Source organism: Dunckerocampus dactyliophorus, chromosome 12 (assembly GCF_027744805.1).
Source record: "Dunckerocampus dactyliophorus isolate RoL2022-P2 chromosome 12, RoL_Ddac_1.1, whole genome shotgun sequence".
In the NCBI taxonomy this organism is placed as follows: domain Eukaryota; kingdom Metazoa; phylum Chordata; class Actinopteri; order Syngnathiformes; family Syngnathidae; genus Dunckerocampus; species Dunckerocampus dactyliophorus.
In genome coordinates, this window is record NC_072830.1 from 30,342,433 (window position 1) to 30,369,883 (window position 27,451).

Genomic DNA, 27,451 nt, shown 5'->3' on the forward strand with positions numbered 1-27,451 from the left:
ATATGTACAGGTATCTCTGTATGTAAGGAAGACTTCATATATATATAAAGGTGCAGGAATGTGTGGGCGTGTGATTGTCACTGAGAGTGCATGAAAGGAAAGGGGCCGCCTTCCACCTCCCAGAGAGCCCCGCCCCAAATAGCAAGGCCGGGCCCCGGCCGCCAGAAGGCCACCAGGCCCATAGGGGCAGGCAGCACAAAGATCAGTGCCCCAAGAGCCAGCCCAGAGAGCCCCCCCCCCCCCGGGAAGACCAGTAAGGGGCCGAAGAGAGGTAATCCCAGCCAAGGACAGGGCGCCAGCGGGCCGGAGGACTGCCAACCCCCGAGACCAGCGAGAGATCACACCCCACAAAGGCAGACGGGTACCGGGGGCCACAAACCGGCAGGCCCAGAGACGCCTCCACAGCCGGAAAGAAGCCCGCCCGCGCCGGAAGCGCCAATTCCCCCCCACCGCCACCCCCACCCCCAGGGAGCGGAGCCCGGCCCGCCCCGGGCCAACCCCCGCCCGACCCCCGACACAGGGCCGCCCCGCCAAGGGATGCAGGAGGCACACCCTCCACCCACCCGGCGGAGGCACGGGCGGCAGAGATGTATCGCCCAGCACCTGACCCCACGGAGCAAACCCCTGTATGCCCCCCCCCCCCCCCCCCCCCAAATAAATAACTAAAATAAATAAATAAATAAAAATACACACACGCACGCACATACACACTCCTACGCACCCACACACACGCACATAAACACTCCTACGCACAAACACACCCCTATGCGCACGCTCATACACACTCTTACTTACTCAAGCGCGCACACACACACACACACACACACACACACACACACACACACACAGTGGTCGACTGCCCGACACCCGGAAGCCCCACCCTATCCCCCGTTGGTAACCCAAGGAGCAGCGGAGCCGGGGACCCCGGGGTCCCAGACATACGATTCAGAACCCAGGGGCGGAGAGCGCAGACCGCCGGGGAGCAGGAAGACACCCGGCCACACCCCCCCAGCGGTAGGACGCCGCCAGCGAGGCAGACAGGGGAGTCAGCGAGGAGGAGAGCGGGAAACCGAGCAGGCAGGCGGGAAAACGGGCGAGCAGCCAGGCGAACCACCACACAGCGCCAACCGAGACCCGCGGGCCAGCAAACCCCGAAGAGAGAGCGGGAGCACCACACCCCAAGCCGCAGGGAGGCCAAGCACCAGCGCCGAGAAGGCGAGACCAGCAGCCGACCAGCCGACGGCCCCCACATACCACCAGAAGCCAGACCAGCCACATGCCACCAGAGCCGACAGCGCACCACCCGCGCACCGGAGCCCCACCCCCGACAAGCCCACAGACAGACCGGGGGAGGCGAGGACACAGACAGCGGCCCGGCAGCGCACAAAGCGCAACGGCGACTGACGCCCAAGCGCCCGGCAGAGCACGACCCCCCCCAGCGAGCCCGGCCCCAGGGCACCCGCCCCCCCACCCCCACCCCGCCACCCAGGCCCACAGTACCCGCAAGCATGACCAAGCCCCAACCCACCAGCTGGCCCGGCGCCCCAGCAGCCGCCACAGCGCAGCAACCACCGGCCGCCGCGACAGCACACGGGCCACCCGAAGCACCAGCACCGCCCCCCGGAGACCGCCGAACCCGCCCCAAGAGCGCAGAGGCGCCCGCGGCACGTGTCAGTCCAGGGGGGGCACCGCAAGCCGCCCCCCCCGGCGCAAGCCCCGGCATCAACAGGCCCCAGAGGGCCACCCCAGGGAAGGGCAGGCGAACCAGACAAGGGCACCCCACAGGCCAGGCCGCCCCGGGCGAGCCACCGCGACGTCCAGGCCCCCGGCCACACCGCCGACCCTGGCGGGCAGACGCCGAGGTGCACGAGGCACCCCAATCCAGCCCGCCCCACCCGTGTATGTGATAAGGTGTGATAGTGTCTATGATGCAATTAAAAAAAATAAATAAATAAATAAAATAAAATAAAAGAGGATGGTGTATCTGTGTGCATGTATATGGAGTGTATGTGGATGATAGCTAATGATGCAATTAAAATCGGGGGACAGCTGCCGCTCGGAGGGCCCCTCACCTGGCCAGCCCCCCCAAACCCTAAGTGTCTACTCTGCGATTAAAATTGGGGGGCAACAGGTCAGTGGCACAGCAGGAGCAAAGGAGCCCCGCAAGGCAGCTCCCCTCCCCAATCACGCCCGACCGTAGGCCACCCCCCAATGTCCTATATATATGTGAGGTGGTGCAGTGGCACAGGAAGGACGGGGGCCCCACACCCCAACGCCGCCCAAACCGAGCAGGGGGGGGACCAAGGACACATGACCGACCGGCCGCCCACCACAGCCCAGGCTCGGGCGTGCCGCAGGACACACCACAGGCCCTACCCGGCCCGCCAGGATGCCCAGTCCGGCCCACCCAACCCCCCAGAGGCGATACCCCCAGTGCCCCCCAACACCGGAGCCCCACCGGAGGTAGCGTTCACAGCGCCACCCCCAAACCGCCAAACACCACGGACAAGCCACACGCCCCCAAGGCAGATCCGACCGCCACCAGGACAGCGGGAGCCGCGCCCACGCGCCCCCCGCATACCACCACGGCCGGCAAGGGAGCAACACCACGACGACCACAAGAGCACCGGACCCCACATAGAGCGGAGCACGGCCGCACCCACGAAGCACGCAGGCCAGAGGCGCCAGGGAGGGACAGAGAAGCAAGCACCGCACGACCGGGCCCGCGAGAGGAGCGGCCCCCGCCCGGCGCCCAAGCAGATGCCCCCGCCCGCCCCGCCCACCGCCACGCCACAGACCGGCCACCGCCCCACCCCCCGCCCATCCACCAACACGCCAAGGGGGAAACCCCGGAGGGAGGGAGACAACCGCCGGCCCGGAAGCAAGGACCAGCCTGACACCAGCAGGCAGCAGGGACCGCCCGCCAGCCCCCCGCCAGCCCGACCCCCAAGCCCCCGGCCAAAGCCACCCCCCGACCGCCCCACCCCGGAGCAAGCATCCTCCCGCCGATCCCGGGAAGCACCACGCAGATGGACACCACGCCGCCCGCCCCACCGCGCAACCCGCCCACGGCCCCCACACGCCCCACCCACCGAGCCACAGCGGCCCCGTCCCTGAGGGGAGAAAGCAAGGGATCCCCCCCACCCCAGCACCACGCACCCCCCACCCCGAGCCCAAACCGCACATCCGCGACCCCCACCTCCGCGCCCCCCGTCACCCGGGGGACAGCCACAGGCGCCGGAGGATAACAGGCAGCTCCCACCTATCACACATACACCACACACATAAATCAGCGAAATAAAATAAAATAAAATAATTTAAAAAAAAAATAAAATAAAAATAAATAAATAAAAAGGGGCAACCCAAACCACCCTCCCACCCAGGGGAGATGGCTCCGCGGGGGCAGCTGGGCTCAGGCACCCGCGCCCCCACCAGGGGGAGAGGCCGGCCCCCACACCCCACACCGGACGGCCCCACGCGGCAGCCGAGCAGGAGGGCCCAGGGCAGTCCCCGCCCCACCCCCAGAGGCAAAGGAGGCGAGGGAGAGCCAGCGCCACCAGCCGCACACGGGCCCCCCCAGCAGCAGTAGGCGCCCGGCACCAGCAGGATGCAGCACCCCATCCACCCACCACCCCGGAGGCCAACCAACGCCGCCCCCTGGGCGACCCCCCCGACCCCGCCCCCGCCCCATCACCCAACCCGGACCCCTCCCCACCCCCACCCACCAGCCCCCCCAGGCAGGCAGCCCAGCAAAGAAGACCCGGGACACCAAGCCCGCCACCGCCCGCCCCCGAGGTACCAGGCCCACCCAGCGACCAGGACCACACCCCACGCCAGATGAACGAGACCCCCAGGGGCAGAGACAGATGCCCTCACCCCCCTGAGAGTCAGGTCAGGGAATTAATTATTGGTGCCCATATAGACTGAAATTCTGACATTTGTTCTTTAGATTCAGCAGACATTCTCTCCATAGCTATATGATCTAACAAAAGATTTTTGTAAAGAGCTATGTTCAGTTTCTTCCTTGATTTCCAATTGATGAGAATGGTTTTCTTGGCGATGCTTAATGCAGTGATGAGAAGCTGTGTTTGATTTGTTTCTACATCAATTGTGGAGAGATCGCCCAGCAGGCATAGTAAAGGAGAGGTAGGAATGGAGAACCCAAGTGCCAAAGATAGGTACTCACACACTCCGTGCCAAAAATTTTTAATGGGAGCACAGGTCCACATGGAGTGTAAGTAGTCATCTATTCTATGGTCTGAGCAGTGTGTACAGATGTTAGAGTCAGTTAAGCCCATTCTAAACATTCTATGTCCTGTGTAGTGTACTCTATGAAGGATTTTAAACTGAATCAGCTGTAGGTTGGGATTATTGATTAACCGGGAAGCATTAAGACATATTTGCTTCCAAAATTCAGGGTCACAGCTTGTAGATAAATCTGAGCTCCATTTGGAGATTGGTACTCCAATTGTGTTGTCATTTTTTGAAAGTAGAATATATAATTTAGATAATGTTTTAGGGGCAGATATTTTTAAAAATTGGTCAATAGTGGTATTGCTTTCCCATGATATGGTCCTGAAACTTGCTTTAATTATGGATTTAATTTGTATGTATTCAAGAAATTTGTTATGATTTATTCCATACTGTGTAACAAGGTCGTTAAATGAGATAAAGTTGTTTCCTATAATTATATTTTTCATACAACTTATTCCTTTTTCGTGCCATGTTGGGAAATTTAATGGTTTCTTTTTAAGCAAGATGTCAGGATTATTCCAAACGGGAGTGTATTGGCAAGGAGTGAGCGAGAATTTTGTTATTTTTAAAAATTCCCACCAAGCTGTCAGAGTGTTGCTTATATTTATACTTTTAAAACAATTATTTTTTCGGAGGATTTGGCTAATGAAGGACAGGTTACAAATTGGGATTTCGTGGCTAAGTGATTGTTCTATGTCTAGCCATAAATAATCCAATGGGTTAGGGTTGATCCATTTTAAGATATACTGTAACCTGTTTGCAAGGAAGTAGTTGGAGAAGTTTGGGAGTTCTAAGCCCCCATATTCTTTAGATTTTTGTAATGTTTTGAGACTTATTCGTGCTGGCTTATTTTTCCAAAGAAATTTATTTATATATGAGTCTAATGACTTGAACCAAATTATAGATGGTTTAGTGGGGATCATGGAAAATAGATAATTAACCTTGGGTAAAATCATCATTTTCACGGTGGATACTCTGCCTGTAAGTGAGATGGGCAAGGTTCTCCAACGTGCAAGATCATCTTCTATTGACTTCAATAGTGGAGTATAATTCAAGCGGATCAGGTCTGACAGGTTGGAGGAAATGTTAATACCCAAATACTTAATGTTCCCTGAACACAGTGGTATAGAGGGGGTGCTCTGGAAACCAAAGTTAATGGGCAGTACTGTGGATTTAGACCAGTTAATGGAGTAATCTGAGAAGGTGCTATAATTGTTAATGAGTGAGATAGATTCGTGAAGTGAAGAATGTGAATTATCCAGGAAGAGTAATACATCATCAGCATAAAGGCTTATCTTATGATGAACATTTGTGGTGTGGATCCCTTTAATATTTATATGTTGTCGAATTGCAGCTGCAAGAGGTTCGATCAAGATAGCAAATAGTGAGGGAGAGAGTGGACACCCTTGCCTAGTACCTCTTTGTAAAGTAAATTCTGGAGAGATGTGATTGTTGGTCCGAACAGAGGCCTTCGGGGTGTTGTATAGTATTTTAATCCATGTTCTGAATGAGTCTCCAAAGCCAAATTTATGTAGTGTTGCAAAGAGAAATTTCCAGTTTACTCTGTCAAATGCTTTTTCAGCATCCAATGAGACAATTGTGGTTTCTAAATTATGGATGATAGAGTAATCAATCAGATTGATTAGACGGCGTACATTGCTAGTTGAGTTTCTCCCCTTAATAAATCCTGATTGATCAGGGTGTATTATATGAGGGGTAACTTTTTCCAGCCTTATAGCTAACGCTTTGCATATTATTTTAAGATCTGCATTAATCAGTGAAATTGGACGATAACTGGAAGGTAGTGTTGGGTCCTTATCCGGTTTCAGCAGGAGACTGATTGTAGCTGAGTTCATGTATGGAGGCAAGCATGAACTGTCTTTAATTTCCAAAACCATTCTAAGAAATATTGGAGATAGTAATGGCCAGAATGTTTTATAAAACTCGGCAGGGAAACCGTCAGGTCCTGGTGCTTTATTATTCAGCAACCGGTGTAGAGCGTTATGGAGTTCTATTAATGAAATGGGTACATCTAAGTTGGTCACCTGTTCGTCATTTAATTTTGGTAATTCTATGTTGTTGAGAAATGTTTTGATATCTGGGAGAGATGGTTTAATCTGAGGTGTATATAGATTTTTATAAAAGCTCCTAAAGACAGAATTAATTTCTTCCGGGAGGTGAGTGATGTGACCTCCTGAGTTTCTAATGGAGGAGATAGAGCTTTTTTCTTTATTGACTTTTAGCTGGTTAGCTAAGTATTTTCCGTGTTTATTGCCATGCTCAAACTTTTCCAAACGTAGTCTCTGCAGTTGGAACTGAATTTTCTTGTCAGTAATTTCTTTTAAGTCTAGTTTCAGTTTCCTTAGGTTACTTAGGATATGCTCATCCTTTGAGTCAGCATGAGCGGTTTCGAGGAGTTGGATTTTTTTCTCCAACTCTGATTCTAGTAATCTCTCTTTCTTTTTCTTATATGATGAATATGAAATGGTTTTTCCGCGCATTACTGCTTTTGCTGCCTCCCACAGAATACTAGCCGAAACACCGGGTTGGTCATTGAAGTCTAAAAACATTGTCCACTCTCTTTCAAAGTATTTTAGGAAGTCTGAGTCTTTTAGTAATGATGTATTTAATCTCCAGCATCTAGTAGGAGTGCTCATTGTTTGGTTAGTGAGAAAAAGAGAGACTGGGGCGTGGTCACTAATGGTGATAGGGTGTATGTGAATGTTTGAGATGTCTGATATGACTGAGTTGCTTGTCAAAAAGTAGTCAATACGAGAGTAGGTGTGGTGCACTGGTGAGAAATAGGTATATTCCCTGTGAGTAGGGTGATAAGAGCGCCAAGCATCACAAAGACCAAAATCATTCATGTATTTCTTCAGTATCGATGTTGATTGAGACTCACGATGTCTCCCAGCTGGGCTAGACCTGTCCACTTCTGGGTTAAATACTAAGTTGAGGTCCCCTCCCAAGATCATATTTGTATCCAAATGTGCAGAGAGAGAAGAAAAGAAGGCATGAAAGAAGGAGGGGTCGTCAACATTCGGACCATATATGTTGGCAATGCAGAAATGTACATTATCAACAGATATGTTCATAATTATATATCTCCCTTCTGTGTCTGTAATAGTGTTGTGGAGTGTAAAATTCACCCTCCTGTTAATTAAAATAGCTACCCCTCTCTGTTTGGAGTTGTAACTTGCTAAATATGTGTGTGGGAACTGTGGTGAGTGAAGTGTATGGACAGCTGACTTGGACATGTGAGTCTCTTGTAATAAGACAATGTCTGCTTGGGTGTTCTTCAAATGATTAAAAATTTTTTGTCTTTTTTCTATCGACCCAACTCCCCTGACATTCCAAGTGACAAACTGCAGTGAGTTCATCCTACACTAGCTTTTGGTGATGTGTGTGTAAACAAGATCAAATGCAAAGTATGTGTACCTGGAAGTAAAATTAATGGGAGTATATACAGTACATAATGTATGCTTAATTTGTACATAGGCAAAGTGTAACATAGTAATCCTGAATGAACTAAGACAACTAAAGTGAGGACATGATGTGGGTTTATGCATAAGTGAGATGAGCGTGCTTGTGAGTAGTTGTGATATCCGTATCAATAGTGGAATATGATGTGTATGTGTAGAAGAATGCGTGCACGTGTGTGTATTTGTGTGAATAGCTTGAATTTGGTTGGGATTGGACTTTGAGGGTGTATGATGTCACTGTGAGGAGATGCTGATTGAAGGAGACAGCTGGCAGACAAGAGGATATGTGACAATATGAGGAGGGGAGAAAACGTGAGACAGAGGGGGGAATAGAAGAGGAAGAAATAGAAGAAGAAAAAAAAGGACAAAAAAAGAAGAAAGGCTGTGCATTTATACAGTGGGATAGAGAGAGAAAAAAAAACGGGGGGGAGGGGTAAAGTGGAAGCAGACAGTAACATTGTAAACGCTACAAGTGTGCGCGCTGCGAGATAGAAAGAAAAGTTACCTGTTTGAGATAGATCATTAGTTACCATATCAATACAGCCACGGTGTTACTTCCCGGTCGCGGTAAAGTTGTCCATTAACGAAGAGTTTATCCACCGTGATGACAGCTCGGCATCCCTCGTTGATGAACTTCCTCCGAACAGGGAATAGGCGTCGGCGCCTGTCGAGGATTTCTCGGGGGAATTGATCGTTGACGCTGAAGTCCGTCCCCTTCAGCTCCCGACCTCGGCCCTTCACCTGTTCCTTCTGCTTGAAATGTTCAAATTTCGCCACGATGGGTCTCGGCCTACGGTTCTCTGGCTTCTTGGCTCCCAAGCGGTGAACGCGGTGAAAAGTGATGTTTTGGATGGCGTCCGCTGGGAGTTTGAGTTGTTGCGCCATGAAGGCCCTCACCGCTTCTTCCGGGTCCTCCTCAGATTTTTCGGGAATTCCCGCGAAGACCAGATTGTCCCTCATGCTCCGGGCCTGGAGGTCTAGAATCGTCTCCTTCATGGTCTTGTTTTCCTGGACGAGTTGTGAAACTCCGTCGGTGAGGGACTTCACCGACTCGCGGAGGGTGGCGTTCTCCGTAACCAAGGAGACGATCTGGTTTTGGCTGAATTCCAGAGATTCACGGATGGCCTGGAATTCTTTGTGAAGTACCTCGACGAGAGCGAGGCGGCCGTCCAGGCAAATCAGCCTCTTGTCGATGGACTCAAGGATGTCTTTGATGTCAGTGCCTGGCGGAGATATTCCTCCAGGTGAGTCTTCTGGACGGCTCCGTTTGGGGTTTGGTGTCTTCGGTGATTTTCCCATAACTACACGTTCGAAGCACCCGTCGATGTACTCCTCCAGATCTTCCAGTTTGGGTTGGTTAGGCGTCTAAGGTGTTTAATTTGCTGGTTCAGGAGAGGAGAATATATTAATAAAATATGTAATTATAGTACTAAATTAGAATTGGAAAAATACAAAAAATGGCTAAATATAAGACATAAAACTAAATACAAGACCTGTCTTTTTAGACAGTTTTTTTACAGACATATCTTATAAAATGTCTTATATGCGGGTTAATATGGTAGTATTGTGCATAAAATGTCTTATATGCGGGTTAATATGGTAGTATTGTGCATAAAATGTCTTATATGCGGGTTAATGTGGTAGTACTGCGCACACTTCAAAGAAAGCGACAACTGAGTGAAAGTGTAATGCTTTTAATTGGTATTTACAATTAAATACGATGGAATACAATACTGCTATTGCTCCAACTACTCCTACCAATAATACATTATTACATAGAAATAACTACAATTACTTATGTAATAAAATATTACATTCTTTTAATATTTAGTTTTCAATGTTCAACTTAAACTAATGTTTTGTTTTTTTGAAATGTAGAAGTAATTACAAATTTGCTATCAATACCAAAGCATGTCAAAATGCTAAATTGTGTCAGTGTACAAATAAAAAATTAAATTGGTCTGGATAGAATGTCATTTAAAACCAGTTAAGAGCTTAGTAAACGATATGTTTCAAAATGACATCACGAGAAGCAAAGATGCTAATTGGATTAGGAGTCGAGGAAAACTTGGTTGTGGCCACCTGCCGTCATTCCTACCTGTCACGAGGGGTGGGCGATTCTGCAAAACTTTGTATCGATCTGATACCAAATAATACGTTACTTGAACTTTGTCAAGATGACACAACAATATGAGACATTTGAAAAATATCAAGAAAAGAATACAATTATTCCTTTTATTTCAATTGTTTGAGCAGAGTAAAGTAAACGGCACATATATTGAATGCTATGCACGCAGCAAAACCAGATATTTGTGAAGATAAACATCAGGAACTAAAAATAGATAGTATCGATCCAACAGCGGCACCACCACCATCATTGCGCTACCATCGATGTTTGGATCGATCCGCTCACCTCCACCTGCCATCCTCACGCTGACTTGCTACAGGCTGCATTCCCTAAATGCATCTGCGATGACGTCATGCGTGTCGTCCAGCTGTATATCTGTGGGTGTCGTCCGCCTCTGTGCTCTGATATGAAGGTCGTGACGTCACGGAATGCGACAATGAAAGCGCCACTCCAGTCGCATTGGGCCTGTCACAGCCTTGACGTATGAGCTGCTGGTGGCGATGCTGCTTTCGGGCCGCCCCTCTCGGCGCGGACTTGCTTTTTCCCGGTGAGAAGAGGTGTGCGGGAAGGCGATGAGGATGAGTCAGAGGGCCTTTTCGATCAAGACGCGTGTGGACGCGGGGGGAATCCACGCCAGCGACACGCGGTCAGGCTCTCTGCCTAGGATGACCCCGCAGGCACGCAACGTGGTTTTCCAAAGTAAAACACAGTTGCACAAAACCATGGACGACAAGAAGTTGAATCCGTATAGAAAAACCGAAGGTATGCATGGCACGTGATGCAATGACGTAAAGCACTTTTTTTGTTCAGTGTTATTGTACAGCGCTATGCAGAAGTTTGGAGACGCTTTCTCGTTCAATGAGATGCAAAAGTGTCTCAAAACTTCTGATTGGCATTGTGTGTTGTCACTGCATTGCTGTTACATATCTAGAAAAAGGGTGTTCAAGCCAAATTCAAGTAGGTCCAGATGCAGAACATTTCCCTGAGCAAAGGTCGGGTCTGTTTTCCTTTCTCTGTAAGTCTCACTTGTTTCTCTCTTCTTTTCCCGTATCTCACTCGTTCTTCCGAGTCACTCGCTTCTCTTTCGTCTGTCTCTGTGTCTTGAGTCATAAACTTAGCGCCTGGAGTGCATGGATGTGAATCGCTGAGTAGTATCATGTGGGATGGCTTAACTCGCATGCAATTGGTCAACCAGGTCAATGTAGAAGCCCCCGTCAACATTTTATATACTTAAAAATCATTTCTTTCTTCATCATCATCCGTATGGGATGCAGTGTGGGCCTGGACTCTAGTGACCGGTGATGAGAATGTCGGTACAGCACCCGTCTACGGTGGCCGATATGGGGCAAACGTGCAGCAATGTCCAAACTCGGAAATAATCGAAACCCAGAAACACGAGAAAAGGCTGGAAATGAAAACTGTAAAACAACCAAATAAACGCTGCAAGATGCCAGCCTACCAAAGATTTGGGGGAAAGAAAAGGTAGTTTTTCTTTTTGTCTTTGTTAAACACTTAGCTGTCAAATATTCCATCTTCAGCCCTTAAAGAGGAGTATCCTCAGGTCCGGCGCCCCTGCTCGTCTGGCTAACTTTCACTTTGTTCCGTGAACTTGCAGCATGTGTCGTGGGGGTTTGTGTTTGTTTTTTTTTCTTTGTGTTTTGATCCTGCGGCCTTTATGTTATTGCAGCATTTTTAGTTTGCAGTATTTTCCAGTTACGTGGTGTTTGTGGTGTTTGGAGCATTTGGACGTTGCCGCCGTATATCAGCAAGTCAGTGTTGTGATTGTTGGCTAGATAGCAAACTACTTCCTGGTGCATGGGGGGTGTAACTAAACCAGGAGGTGGAGGTGCCATTATGATTGTGGGGGTTGGGGCGCAGATGAGTAGCTTTTTATACACATGCTCACCACTCCTTGGTCCATGCGTCAACCCTCTATGAAGTTTTGTGGAACTCGGTTTTGTGATTCTTGTGCAGTCCTGCTGTCAGTCCGACTGTTACCACATCACAGAACAGTACAAGTAGCGGTGGCTCAAGACTTTGGCCCGGTACTGTAAGTGTAGCATTGGAAATGTCAAATAACAACAAATGTCATTTAGCAAATAACAGTGTTATATGTTGGAAAACACGTCATCTATATGAATGATTTTGAGTTTTATTTCAGAAATAAAGCTGAAGTTGCCTCCAATCAACAATGCTAAGACCAGGATCCATTCCTCGTACTCCAACAGCATTAAGGATCTGAAGAACCAGAACTATGACCTGAAGCTGCAGCTGATTGAGGTGAAGACAGAGACCAAGCTGTTAAAGAAAGTCCAGCATCGCCACACGGTGGCGCTACAGAACTACCAAGACACTGAAGACAGCATTTCTGAGGTTGGAGACATCTCCATCTGTATTGTCCCCAAAAACAGCATATTAGAAACAGCTGCCCTTTCGTCCTCCTTAGGTGCTGACACAGAACGACAACGAGGTCCGAGACTTGCAAAAGCTTCTGTGTGGGACGCGCACTTGTCGTAACAACCTGGCGTGGAAGCTGCAGGTGACAGAGAAGGAGCTGACCGACGTTAAAGACAAGATCCAACTGCTGCAGCGGCGGGTCGTCAAGGAACAAACCTTGCCGGCGAAGGACGAACTGTCTCGCAAGCTGACCGAGGTCTCCGTCCAACTGCAGGAAAAGGACAGGCGAATACAGGTATGTCTGGACGCCTCAGGATGCAGCAGCAATCCCAACATGACAGATCTTTCATATTTTCTGATGTCCTTTCTTAATTCAGGGAGGAAAAGCAATGTCAAGGCAGGAACAAATGAAATGACTCCAAAAGCATCACCGTAGAGATGATAATACGTTTATTTTGCACCAACATAGTATCTTGATAATGTGTTTATTTTTAGCTGTACACATGATCGTAAAATGTGAAGGTAACCTGCAGTATATTGTAAATAATCTGTCACCACAATATACGTAGTGGGCCACTTTTCCATAATGCAAAACCACCGCTCTGTAATGTACGTCCTGGAGATGCTGGATAGAGATGGATGATGAGGTGATAAAATGCTGTCTTTATACCCGAGGTGTTTATTTACGTAAAGTGCCAGGAGGGCGGGGCGTCACATGGAAGCAGGCAATAATTGGAGAGGCTGTTATGATAATGAACTCATTTTATAGAACAACTTCCTTATTTGACTTCAATGATGAAGTGGAAAGAAAGCGTTTCTCTCTTTGACCATAACGTCATTTATTAACAAGTACAGTCGTCCCTCGCCACATCGCCGTTTGAGTTTTGCTGCTTCACTGTCACGTTTTTCAAACAATATTGATAAATCATAGTTGAATACAGCCTACTGTTAGTAAAAAAAAATGTAAGCAAATTGTACATATTTTTTGTCCACAGTAAGCATTTTCAAGGATAAAAATGGCTAAATGAACTAAAATGCAAATATAAGCCATTAAAAAAGACACATTGACATTTTCAATGTAATCTGCATTGGTCACTAGGTGTCAGTAATTGCTCGGTGAGACAAGCACCAGACTTGATCGCCAGAACGACAGGCTTTTATTGCAGGCCATAACCCATTTCAAGCTAAAATTAAACTCTGAACCCCCAATCTTCCTTCCTGTCCCCCACACGGAATACATTTACATTAGTTTTGTTGATGTCTTCTATGACGTGTAACTACTATATTACAAATGTAGTACAAATGTAAAGGTGACCACGGGTGTTATTTCATGATGACGTTCTAATGACGTTACAAACCATATTTGGAAGATCCTAAACAGGTTTTCTATGCCATAGTTAAGAAGGAATTCCACTTTGCGGAAATTTGCGGAACCAATTAACCACGATAAACGAGGGATTACTGTATATTGCACAACACAACAGCAACAGAACCAATGCTGTAAGTGCAGTAAGGCGCCAACTGTTCAGTCATCCTTAATGCTGTCGATGAGTTCATTGTAAACAGAAGGGCAAATGTAACGCATGAGTGACGCACCAACAGCTGAGTAGCGCAACCAGCATTTTAAAGCACCAGCAGAGGTAGATAAAGCTGCTGGATGCCGACCACGCATGATGCTTCAAATGCCGCTACTGACATCTTGCGGTCACCGACAGACACAGCTGTTAACACCATTGTTTTTGAATCTGGCGCTAATTAGAGACCCCGACGTGTTTTTGCTTTTGTAGGCCATGTACCCGGTAACTATAGGCGGCGCTAATTGTAGCATTTATGCACGGTTGGGTTGCAGTAGCTCATCCTATAAAGACTTGGCTGGCGGTTAAGAAGGGGCGACAAAGCAGTACTGGAGATAAACTGGAAACTAATTAGCAAGCCACCACTGCACGTTTACAGTGCTTATGTAGTTCTAGTCATTTGTTGGGTTTTTTGTCTTTATTGTAGGATTTGGAGAAGTGCAACAAACTTCTACGAGGCTCCCTCAATCGGCAAGCGGCAACGGAACACAAAAATATCACGGCGGCCAGGAAGACGTCGTACTGTCTGCAGACGCAAGTTTACGAGTTAAAAAAAGAAACTCGGGTAAGTGGAAAATGTAAGTTTTTTTTATGACTTGAATCCCACAACGCAAGTCAAAGAGTGAAGTATTCTTCTGCCTGCTCAAACAGGACATCAAAAGAGAGCTGGAAATACACAATATTTATGCCTATAGGCTCAACAACCAACCGAAAAAGAAAGGTACAGTAATATGATGACTGCATCAATAAGTTGCCAGTCTTATCAGGGAGACTTCATTTGTCATTTTAAAGGCAAACTAAACAAGATGGTCCAGACCGATGTCGTCCTGTCTGCCCCCGCCAGCAAGGTTGACAGTCTCGTCAAGTCGGTCGTTTCTGATCTCAAGGAGAAGCCACCTGTCGTCAGTCGTCCCGTGATCTCGGACAGGCAGGTTTACCAAACGACGGAGCCGCCGCTGCCTGTCCCCGTTGAATGTCCACCTGTGTTGGAGGACACTGACAAATGTGCAGGTGAGACATTAGTATCCCTCACTCGTATGGTACTCTGCAGCAATCCCAGCCTGACGTATGCATTCAACAATTAGTTCCAGAGGATGAACAAATCCTCAGTCAGCCACCTGTGATAGAATACATTCCACAAGCGACAGAAGAGAAGAAGTCAGACATGGTGGCACTGGAGCAGCCAGAGAAGCGAGAAGATCAGGTGGTCTGGATCCCGACACCGCCCGAACACAGAGGATACCCACGATCCATGAGCAAAATGAGACGTAAATACATATTCTCGCCGGTCATTGAGAACTTGCATAAGGGGAGACCAGCCTACAGTGGCGTGGACATGAACGAATACAGAGCCTTTCAGAGACAGAAGAAGGTGGAGGTTTTGAGTCAAACGTGTTCCGGAAGTTCACCAGCTTGGAGATCGGATTACATAGTTGACAGTTCCGCATGCGGCGACGAGACACCCCGACCTGAAGCGGTGTCCGTTGTGGCACATGAAGTCCCCGATTTGCCTGAGTCCAACCATAGTGTCTCTGAAATAGGTGCTTAAGAGCTTAGCTTGTAGTACTCGCTGGATGAGTATTTGACTTTGCATCGGCCTGCTGGAATATTGCAGCAGTTTATTTGGGAGGATCTTTGGAAGGATCAGGTCTTGGAATTGATACTGAATTCCCGATTAGACAACAATACGCCTACACAGACTGAAAAGGCCAATGAAGGCAAAAAGATGTAGGTTGACGCTAATGGCCAGTCTCGGATGTAGCATACTGTAAATACTTGCATAGATAATAACCTTTGACACCAGCTACCTCCGTCCTCACGTTTAAGGTTATTCAGTGTTATCATTGCTTTGTTTTCGGGCAGTGGTCTTTGTAGATCAGTTTACGCCAACAGTGAACATATTCCTGACCTTTTTGCTTGAGCTACCTCAGCCATTTTGAGTCTTGTATTTGAAATCCAAAAGACTCCATTGGCATCAAACGATATTTCCTGAATATTTGGTTGTACGAATGTTTTGACCTACCTGTCTACCTCAGCTATCGTGTGTTGGATATTCAAAATAGGTTTTTCTCGCTCTGACAAAGAGCAGTGAACGTTTTGAATATTGCTTCAAAACTCTTGAAATACCCTCTATGGACTAAATGGACTTTATGGCAGACTGTCGTGGTACTGTGCGGTCCCTCAGCTGCAGATTAGTCTAAGGGCTTGAGTTGGGGACTCGAAGCTAACAGGTTCAAGACCAGTGGACAAAAGACCAGCTACCGCAGAGAAGCCCTTCACTTTTCCATCTGCATATGTATTCAGGTATATGTGTATGCATGCACAAAAACAGCAATTAAAGGGTTTAAGTAGAGGATTGTTCTTTTTCTTGCCTCGTGGAATCCAAATACAGTCCACTTTGGTTCCAGTCATGTAGATAACCATACCAAACTGAACCGGAGTGTACTGCTTTGGCGAAAACCTGGCTTAAAAGGAGTTTGAACGTAACTTTGACTCGGCTTATCAATAAAGCATATTCGGTACGTCATAGTCAAAACAGTTAGCGTTTGTGCTACGGAGCTGGGTTCCTTACACAAAATCCTAAACCCACACGTACGACAAGAGTTATTCAAGAAAACTAACTTCTGACAAAATAAATCACATAGGGGCGCTCTTTAACCTCGAAGTTTGCCTTGAAATTTCTCACACAGCTCAATGCACTCTGCAAAAACACCCACTTTTGGTACAAAAGAGCAGGTTTAACAACGCTTATCAGCAAAGGGTGAGTCCCAGTCACTGGCAACACTCCAGGTGAACTCATGAATTGGAAGTCCCTCACTTTTGGGTCTCTTAACTACTTAGGAAAACTGAAGGCTGTTGCTATTTCCGTCCATGTGTGCCCAGCAAGGAACCGTCCACTGGCTTACAGTAGTGGCAGCTGAAACTGCCAATCAGTGCTGCTCTTCCTGAGGCCAAGGCACCAATCCTGCACTGATGGAGCCCGGAGGCAAAAATAACCTCAGCAATGTGTGTGTGTGTGTGTGTGTGTGTGTGTGTGTGTGTGTGTGTGTGTGTGTGTGTGTGTGTATATATTCTAATAATAGAGGGAGGCTACCCTCTTCCTTCAAGAGCCTGTATACTTGCTGGTTACGCAAATAAGAAAATAGCAACATAATGGTCATCAAAGTATTCCTTGCCTCCTCATCAGGATCCACTGCGGTAAGTTTAAATCTTCTTCACTTTCTTTGGCCCTCGAATGCAACACACACACACACACACACACACACACCCCACGCCACAGAGTAGGAATTGAAATGCCAGACAGCCGTCCTGCAACACTTTGGCATGGATCTATGTTTGGAAGCAGAGTACATTAAATCAAGACTCACTAGAACAAGTCTCGTCGCGGGCCGAACCAACAGTACATGTCCCCATGTCCCCATTCCCTTAAGGATCACAACGATGGCAGTAGTCCAACTAATGTGTACATGGAAACGCACTCATTGATTGGCTGTTGTTTGATTCCGGTCCGTGAGATGACTTGATGATGTGTCATCCCCTCATTGTTTTAATCAATGAGGCTAATTCAAACACCACAACATAAAGAATTCTTTCGTCACAAAATATTTGCACTATGTGTACATGTTTAAATGAACTTTGGTAAACCAAGCTGATGTTTTAAATGTTTCAAACACGCTTAAGACATTTACTTAATTGACAACGCATTATATTTGAATTGCGTTATTAAAAATGAACACATGCAAATAAAAGGAAACGAGGGATGCTGGAGATTCCCTTGACGTGGATTTCTCTAGTTAATACAGTATCTATCGATCTATTTAGCATTTGTCTTGTATGTTTGCGTTATTGTAACTGAAATAAAGTTATGTACAAAAGAAGGATGCTAGCGATACATTGTTTATCCCATAAACGAACATGTTTAATTCTGGCAGTGAAAGTACGAAAATAGACATATAATATATATGTTCCCTACTTTGATCATGAAATGTAATGTGTTTTATTTAACATATCAGGCTTGACAAGCCTCTTCCAAACAGAAACGGTGTGTTCATAGTCAGGTAGGGAAAGTCTGTATTGGTTGTTAATGTCTGTTGTATTCTTAGTCACTAACTGATATTTACATGATTTATTTGAGGACGTTTCAGTCCTAAGGATAAAAAAAAAATGCCAATGTTTGTCAGCAGTGTTGTGCTGTACCCGATTTAAGGTTCTTTTAGGTCAAACCCATGCATCCGTTTTTCCATTGTGCTTCCCAGATCAAGAAGAAGCAACAAGATGTGGTGGCCTTCTTGGAAGCGCTGAAAGTGGACTATGCTCAGCTGGACATCGCCTGCAATGAGGAGAACCGCATGTGGATGAGGCAGAATGTTCCGGAGGAGAAGAAACCCTCCAATGGCATCCCTCTTCCCCCTCAGATCTTCAACGAGGAGAGCTACTGTGGGGTCAGTCGACACAGACATCTACTTAGTAGATGATGTACCTATTCATTCACGGAGTCATTTGTAAAACGTTTGCTTTCGTTTGCCCACAGGACTATGAGACATTCTTTGATGCCAAGGAAGACAACTCCGTGTTCTCCTTCTTGGGGCTGGCCCCTCCTCCAGGCTCCAAGGTCTACACTTGTTCTATCCTTGTTCATATTGTTGTCTGCGTACGCCCTACTTTTATTACATAAGCTTGTAGAGTGGACGCACCAAAGTAGAAAGCCATGTTTTAGGGAGTACCTGCCTCCAAAGTCTTCAAAACTTGAAAGTCAACCAACGGCACCAAACAGAATGCCTTCCGCTGTAACATGATACATTTTTAATTCAGAGGGCTGGCAAATGTTGAAATGATGTCATGTTTGATTGCAGAGGCCCCCTAATGGTGAACTTCTGCTCCCCCCCAAACTTTCTTTCCATGATTGTGTTTCCGTTTACTTGCATCCTTTCCTCACAACGCAGGAAGCAATGCAGGCTGACGAGGAACAACACATGGTGGAGAATGGCACTCATGCCGAAGAAACCAATGAAGAGGGAACCCGCCGTGACTCAATAGTAAATTCATGCAGCCCACTTTGGCTTTCCTTTAGTGTGACTGAACACTTGCTGTCATCTCGATCACTTTCCTTCAGGCACAGCTGTTCTGTCTTCACGTTAACTCACTCTTTGTTTCACTCAGTGGCTGGAGACAATTCACAAGCGCTAAATACCCGCGTTGTTCACTAAGCAGTGCCTGCACAGGATGATGCATCATCTTACCACCATCTCTCAACATGTTTGGCTTGCAATGGGACATGTTTTTGGGATATGAGTGACAGCTAACGATTAACACACTCGTATATTTACATTTGGTGGACGGTTTCTTTTGGGACAAACAGTATTTTTATTAGCAAAAGGACCACGAGCTGATTTTACTTTGTAATGTAAATGACTTGCATTAGAAGTTATTTCATTTTATTTTAGGGACTCAGTCACGTCAAGTTTCATTCAACAAGGCACTTTGCTCATCTGAATCCCGCATGAGCAAGCACTTTGGCGACAGAGGCAAGGAAAAACTCACTCGAACAGCACAAAAATGACAACTAAACAGGTTTTAATTTCTACTAGCTGACAATCTACTCACCTGTGCTGCTTCAACCTCTCACCTTTTAGTCCCTTAGGGTCTACTAATGCCTCATTTTTAATTTCCAGAATATCTCCAGTCGTGTGCCACTCACTTTGCATTGATCGGTTGCTTTACATACCCAAACCTCATTTGTTTGCCTTTGTTTTCACTTCAAACAAAACAAAAAGGAGGTTCCCGAGGAGGATCGTAATGGCGATGCACACGAGGAACAGGAAGAGGCCGCGGAAGGTGCTGAAGAGGACGAGGTAGCAGAGCCTGAAGGAAATGAAGCCACGGAAGGAGACGAGGAAGCTGAAGAGACAGTAAATGATGGCTGCTAACTCCTAGTTTCTCTTTCCATCCGAGCATTCCTAGGATGCTCTGTTCCTACCTCGAGATTCCCGTTAACATTGTTTTCTTCTTTACTAAGCTTTCCTGGTTCCTACTGTACATCTCCTCTCTCTCGTTTGAGTTTGTCTTACTAATCCACAAACATTCTTGCTCTTCTTGTCACTTCAGTACCAGGATGTTTACCTTGACTTGTTTTTCTCCTAACTGTTTGCGTCGTGGATGTTGATGATGCTGTTAAATGTGGCTGGTGGTTCATCTCTAAGCGCATCTTGTCTTTCTTTTAACAGGGCCACGCCGAGGAGGACGAAGAGCAGGTATGTTTTCCGCTAAAGATGTTTTTTTCCTGCCTCTCCTTTTTTGACAGCAGTATGATTCACATGCAGTACTTTCCCGTGTATTTTCTTCCATTCTCATCGCACGTTTTTCGTCGTCTTCTCTTCTTCTCTGGTCACTCCTTCTTTTGGAACGTGGAGTATTCCACAATAAATTAAAGGTCCACTGTTTTGCAAAATGACGTCATGAAAACATCTAGCTAGATGAAGCCACCCCATGTGTATGCCAACCGGTTCATGGCGCCTTATATAACACAAGGAAGCAGGCTTCACTATGCGTCGTAAAGTCTAGTTCTGACAGCTCTGCCTCAGGCACTTAACAGACGTTTGATCATGTATTTTATACATAATATGTTGGTATGATATTGCTGCTAAAATGTGACCGTAATGTTAGCACTGTAGCTCACAAATGCTTGTGTAGCATTTTTGTCCATTTGTGGTCGCTCTTTTACGCTGGAGTGCAGAGTTAATGTACAGTAGATTTTGGTGGGAGCTAAATTCAGAGACCACCAGCAAATGTAAACCCCCCCCCCCCCTCAAAAAAACACAAGTCATGATCAACATTTGCAATAAAAGTTGTAATTGTTCAGTTAGATTGACTTTCTCTCTGGAACTGCCTTTGGTCACTCGCGACACTTAGGAAACGAGCGGAAGCATTTGACGCTTGAATGGTATGAATCGGTTGAAAATGGAGGAGTAAAAGGACAAAAACGTCGGAATAAAGGCGGTCTAACTTCCAGCATCAAGGCGAGACTGTAGACGGCACACTTGCGATGCACCATTGCGAGACCTCTGACTAAAACTGTTGAAAAAGATTATGATAAGGACCATTTAAATGCATACAGGCACGTCCGTACATTTATGACCAACCATCTCCTCTTCATGCACGCGCTGTGTGGCCTTTGACCTCCTCTTTCTTTGCCCTTATGTCCATCTCTTGGTTTGCTTGCCCCAGGAGGAAGACGATTTGCAGTCAGAGGTAACTGCTTTGGCCATCATCCCCTTCGACTCTCGCCTCATTTAGTCAACCCAAGTGTGGGGGTTTGATACCACCGAGTCCTGGGTGGGCTATGGGGCGTTTATCCTATTCATCCTTAGTTTTCTTTACTCTTCTTCCTTGCACCTCATGTGTTCTCCCCCCCCCCCCCCCCTTTGGCTAACATCATCTTCTCCATTTCTTCCCCAGTTCCATTGGTGCCTCCTGACAGCAACTACCCCAATAGACTTTCTTCTATAGTGTGCTGTGTTGCTCTCTTGCTCCCCACAGCTTCTAACAGCCAGTGTGTTGTTATCCCTTATAGGACGAGGAGGAGCTACGACAGCTTGAGGTAGATCAATTATTGTCGTCTGACTTTATTTGGATGGTCTTTCACTTTCCATCACTTCATCCTTTTGTCAGTAGATCAGACATTCCTTAAATTCTCTACAGCACATCCCTCCCCCTAATAACAAAGTTGAAAATACATCATTTCTCGAGAAAAAGCTGAATAATAAATAATAATCAAGTCATTTCATAATAATAAGGAATGTTTTTAAAATAAGTTGTTTTTTACAAGACTAAGTCACAATGTGAAAAAGTCCTAATACTGGCCATCCCAAATGGTTTTGCGGGGGACCCACATTGTACCATGGTGGTTACTCATTACATGGGGGGGGGGGCAATTCATTGCCAGTTCATTGTATCGTACATGACAGCTTTTTTTCTTGCAGTTGATTCTTTCACGTGTATTAAATATACGTTGTTTTTCAACTCGTCTAAAGTCAGCTTTAAAAATAAAACCTGGTCCTTGGGCCTCAAAGTTTGCCCACCCCTGGTAAATACACATTTTACAGGGGCGGTCCTGGCCACCAGGCTGCTTGGGGGCACCAATCATCCTTACCATGATGTTGATGATAGCTGGTTCGAGGGGCCCCCTGTGAAATTTTGCCAAGCGCCCCAACAGACCTCTGTCGTTTTATAGTCAAAGCAAGTACCGTAAAACATGTAAAACATGTAAAACCTAATTTGATGTGAAGCGTCTTTCTGATGTGATTATTTCAGATCTGAAGTTGAAAGTAAATAAAGTATCAAAATGGTACAAGATAAATGAGGCCACTATATTGATTGGGACGACAGCATACTTGATTCCTGCGTTGTTGTATGATGCCCTACTAAATTCTCATGCCCATCAGACCCCCTGCAAGTGCGGGGCCACGTGTTGCTGTGTTACATGAAAAGAGATCAGCGCAGCCTTTTTTCCACACAGCAGGATGTCAGTGCAGGCTTCAACTTGTCTCTTTTGGAAGAGATCTTCAGGTTTAAATGGCGATGTGATCTCTCCAAAACACTGTGAGGGGGGGGGGGGGGCTGTGCGCTTCCCTGAGACATTCCAACAATCCGACCTGATCTTTCCCTGCTTTGCTTGGCTGTGTTCCTCTTTATGTTGTTTCCTTTTTTTTTTTTTTTTTTTAAATCTCTGTTAAACCTTTTTTTTTTGTTTTTTTTTGCAGGTTGAAGAGGAATGAGTCTTTTTTTTAATTATTTTTTTTAAATATTCTAAATGTTTTCATTGTCCCCCTTCCTCTTTTTTTTCTCCCTTTTGGTGTGACTGCATGACCTTCCTAAAAAAGTGATGGGGTGCAAGCATGAAAACATGCCAGGATTGTGTTGCACCTTTTGAAAATGTTTTAACACCTCGTGGTTCACATTCACAGAATGAAGAAGAGGCTGACGTAGAGGAAGAGGTATTGTCTTGTTATCATTCAGACATGATGTTGGGTTCATTCATTATTTGAGCCTGATTTCTAACAGCATGCATGTCTTCCCTTCCAAAGACGTACCAAACTAAAACCTCGCTGTGACTGTTTTGAAGGTTACATCGTTGTTGCTAGTGAAGTGTCTGTTTTGACACCCTGAAGAACAGGTGGACTGCATTTGTTGTTCATGAGCATGGGCGTGTTTACGGCCTGATTTCGTAGGAATACACCATGCAAATGTGAACCAGACAAGCGGAAATATGGCTTCCCTTTCATATTTCAGAGATTGTTCATGTTTTGGTTTTGTTTTAGTCCCAAGGGAACAAATTGCATTTTTTTTGGTGCAGCTACTGTACATTAAGCCCGAATTTATTCGTACTGTGGTAGGGCTGGGCGACATGGACCAAAACTCATATGCCGATATATTTGCTTATATACAGACCTGATCAAAATCTTAAGACCAGTTGAAAAATGGCTAGAATGAGCATTTTGCACATTTGGATCTTAATGAAGATTGAAGTAGAGCTACAATATGCAAAGCAAGAAGGGGGAGTGAGACTTTTGTCTCCCCCTAAGACTTTTGTCTCACTCCCCTGTCTTGCTTTGCATATTGTAGCTCTACTTAAAACCTCATTAAGATCCAAATGTGCAAAATGCTCATTCTAGCCATTTTTCAATTGGTCTTAAGATTTTGATCAGGTCTGTATTCTGATATTTTCCCCACAAAGTGAGTTTAGACAAAGCCAAAGTGAAATATGCGTCCAAAGTTGTTTTATGCATCCATTTTCTTCCGCTTATGTGGGCCCGGGTTGCGGGGGAAGCAGTCTTAGTAGGGAAGCCCAGACTTCCCGGTCCCCGGTCACCTCTTTCAGTTCCACCGGGAGGACACTAAGGTCTTTTGCGTCAGTCTTCTGTCACTTTCTTGTGTCATGACCAGCCAGAAAATACACATTTAACGAATATAAATTCACTTTAACTCAGATTATGTACAACAATGTCAAATAACTTGATGGGGTATTAGAGGAAGTTTCCCTCGAATTGTTTTAGCGGGGGACATCCATCAGCAGGTGCATGTTGATTGGCTGCAGCATACGACCGCATACAATAACCCCTACTGAGGAGAGTGTTATTGTTTCATGTCTTTTATGGGACTTCAAATGCCACCCTAGAACAGAAACCAGGAAGTTTGTTTGTCTTTGTCTGACTTCAACTACTAATAATATTTAAGAAAAATCTCTCACTGGGTTTCTATGTGTCAAACAGGGAGAAGAAGAAGAGGAGTATTTGGAAGAAACACAGGTACGACGTCATTTCCCACAGGGTTTCCACAAGCTTTAACATACGCAAGTAAGTCCCAACTTAATGAGAATTGGTTTCTCCCTACAGGAAGAGGAGGCTGCGGAGTAGGTGATGCAGGTACCCTGACACCCTCCTATACTTTAGGTACAGATTTCATGTGAGTGACCGCCACTCCTTCAAGCCTGTTTCTGTCAAACATACAATTGTGAGGGTCTTTGGAGGAGAGATGTAGACGTTGCAAAGAACCGCGTGTGATGGCAAATCTAAATTGTAGGAAATCTTAGCTTGTGCCAGATGTGTCGCGTCGGGTCGGGCACTGTTTGAATTTGAACGGTTCCGCTTCCTTTTTTTGATTTCCGTTCCTAACGATTCTCGATTTTGATGCTTTTAAGAGGCAGGGTCATAAAAGTTTAAATCAGGGCGCTTCTTTTTGGATGAAATGAACTCATGACATTTCTCGTGACTTTCTCATGAATATAAATATATGAATATGAACTTTTCATCAACTTTACTATGAATTTGTCACACGTGTTTTCACAGGAGTACGCTTTCACAAAACATGTTCACTTTTGAAAAGCTCAGGAAAAAAGCATCTCCACATATGCTGGCGTTAATGTGCGAGTGTGATGCTGATGCTGTGATGCTACTTGAACATGGCGGACAGGGCATCGAAGCTATCAATCGAAATGCAAACATTTTTGAATACTATTCTGGTTAATATTATATATATTATATAATATTGTCATTACTACCATCACCACTAATAACTATGAGGGGGATATTTGCCTTTCTTGAAATTGTCTAAGTGAGAATGTGTTTAGCAAGCTTTCTCCTCAATAACACAAGAGGTGGAAATCACCACTTGGGACACTTTTGGGGCCTTATCAAGCTAGAGTTCAACACTTGGGTCCTGCTATAATATTCTTTACCATTAGGTGGCAGTACAGGGCCAAAACCTGTCTGTGCAGTGCACATGCAGTATGTACATGAGGACTACAGTATACACTTACCACACAGTGCAATTGCAAACCTGTATCCAAAATTGTGCTTAATAATGATCACAGAGATGTTTGTTCAACAGTATGTAGACTTTTGTGGTTGTACTTTGCAGCGCTGTACAACTTGCATCGTGTCGTACTGAGAGGTGTTTGTTAGGTAAGCAACCTTTGGGTGTTCAGCAGACTGATTTCAAGCAGACTTGCGAAAAACGGAATTTCATTTATAATTTTAATTCAGTTAACACCAGGGTGACCAAATATTGTTTACCGAAAACCAGGACACTTGGCCCGGCAATGAGATATTCAAATGATACTTGAAGTTTGCTCAAAGATTCAGTACATTTAAAGAACCACAGGAGCCGGTCCGCGTCCCTGTGAGCCAACTGGGAGCCGGTTATTTTGTTCCTCATCTTTTTTTCTGTTAAAGATGAATGTCATTGGTCAAGATGTGTGGAGGCGTCTTTGTGTCCACACTGAGCAGGGGGAGGGGCGGGGTTAAACACGATATGGTGCTCTTAGAGCCGATTCATTGGTGAGAAATTTGCATGAAGAGATTTAACCTATTTTGACCTACTTTATCTATTGAGATGGGTCTTTGTTTTTATAACATCAGAATATATTTTTGCAGCAGTTTATTGAGGTTGAAATAAATCCATTTAAACAATAAACATTTGATATCATGTTTCATTTTACGCAATACACATAATGTGGTAATAAATTAATTTAAGACAACAAAAAATCCTCAGGCGCCCCTTGGGAGCCGAAAGAGCCGTCTTCTAATTGAACCGAGCCAAAAGAACTGGGATCTTACAGTCAGTTCTAAAGTAAGACATATTATTTTAGGCATAACAAACCATGTTGAGTAACCGGAGAATCTTATTTGAATTTTTGTGCTCTTTGGCCTGCTCTTACTGGACAAATGAATAACTGAAAAACATGAAAGAATATTAGCGATATTAGCAAAACCTAATGACAGCCAACCTAATGCCCCAATAAAAATAATGTCTTTCCATCGCTTTCTAAAAAATAACAAAAAAAACAAGTCGGAAGGCCAGAGTAGCGGGCGTGAAAGCAGTGTTTTGGGAACGGAGGACGTTTGGTCACTCTAAGCAACACCAACCTTAGTACGTAGCGTAAAGGACCGGCACACACGTATGTTGAAGGTTAGAGCAAGATTGGCTGGAAAAACACGGCCTTTGGATGGTGTTTGCTCAGTGGAAAAAATGCGCACAGTACAGCTGCACGGAGCACAGCGGCCGGTGATGTTAATGACACCAAACAGTGGTGCTCTGCAAAGCCTCCCTTGTTACCAGCCTTCGCATGCCGGGCCAGTTGTGACCCACTCATGGAAACATTCAGGTTCTGGAAGAGCGAGCTTTGCAGAAATTCCAATCCCTCCCCAGCCCTGCGAGCCCCCTTGTCACAGTGCGTTAGAGGAAGCTGCCAAGTGAGATCCAGATGCGCCCGCGGAGGAGTGGCCAGATTGGGTGGCACGCTGGCAGAGTGGTGGTGGCGGCTGCCTCCACCATCACATCCACTTGGGAAATGAATGACCTCATTTGTTGTTTGTTTGTTCCGCCTCCAGGAGATCCCTGTGACTTATGACCCCTGTGAACCCTGAACTCTGACCCCTGCGGCTCCTTTGGGGAGCATTTCAACTCCTCCCCAAGGAGGCACTGCACCCACCTTGGAAAAAAACCCCAAAGCGGTCATGTGCTTCAAGATGCCACAAAAAGTCCTTACCTGTTGTCTTCCCTGTTGACTACAATGATGGATTTCATTTGTCTATTGTGCTTTTAGAGGCTTACTATGGGACAAGTACTGTACATGGACGTGCGGACCTTAGTGGTGCTGCTATGTCTTTCATCTTATTTTACTTTCATAACACAAATTGTCCCTGGCATAAATCACCAGGTGACCTCAAGTTCTGTTTTAAAGTGTCAGAGTCTAACCTAAATTTTACTTAACCATATGACCGATGCACAAACAAACTAGGACTTAAAATGAGGACGACGTACTGTAAGGGGACAATCTACACCTGCTCTGGCAATACTGTTGTACAAACAATGCACTTTCCTGAAGGAGTTACGTGACTAAGACTTGGATGCAATGGAAAATGTAATCAATTACAAATGGTTTAAAAAATAAATAAACATATACAAAAATATTTACGCAACACTTGTTTTGGCTCCCATCTTTTGAGTTGAGCTCAAAGAACTTTTCTATGTATAGCAATCCCAGTCATAAGATATGAATGAAGAAATCATCTTGAATACAGCTTGTTTTTGGTCCAAAAATGCAGATGTAAGCAATT

At 45.8% G+C, this 27,451-nt stretch overlaps 1 protein-coding gene across 36 annotated transcripts; it reads left to right on the plus strand.

Annotated features, from left to right (window-relative positions):
* The first annotated feature begins 651 nt into the window (after positions 1-651).
* On the plus strand, positions 652-27,438 carry sh3bgr (SH3 domain binding glutamate-rich protein). Of its 36 annotated transcripts, none has more exons than XR_008573057.1 (13): positions 14,709-14,846; positions 16,919-17,033; positions 18,092-18,277; positions 18,367-18,447; positions 18,779-18,871; positions 19,610-19,744; positions 20,060-20,086; positions 21,060-21,167; positions 21,291-21,432; positions 22,799-22,828; positions 24,104-24,139; positions 24,227-24,256; positions 26,723-27,438. XR_008573057.1 is itself a non-coding variant. In XM_054793286.1 (13 exons), exons 2-12 carry the CDS (start codon positions 16,989-16,991, stop codon positions 24,245-24,247), a joined length of 705 nt encoding a protein of 234 aa, XP_054649261.1. In that variant the 5' UTR covers positions 14,709-14,846; positions 16,919-16,988; the 3' UTR covers positions 24,248-24,296; positions 26,723-27,435. The 36 variants fall into 36 exon arrangements, 31 of the variants coding, with proteins under 31 accessions (XP_054649255.1, XP_054649254.1, XP_054649256.1 ...); XR_008573056.1 differs by having other exon boundaries at positions 21,060-21,083; positions 26,723-27,437; XM_054793286.1 differs by having other exon boundaries at positions 21,060-21,083; positions 21,406-21,432; positions 24,227-24,296; positions 26,723-27,435.
* The last annotated feature ends 13 nt before the right edge of the window (positions 27,439-27,451 follow it).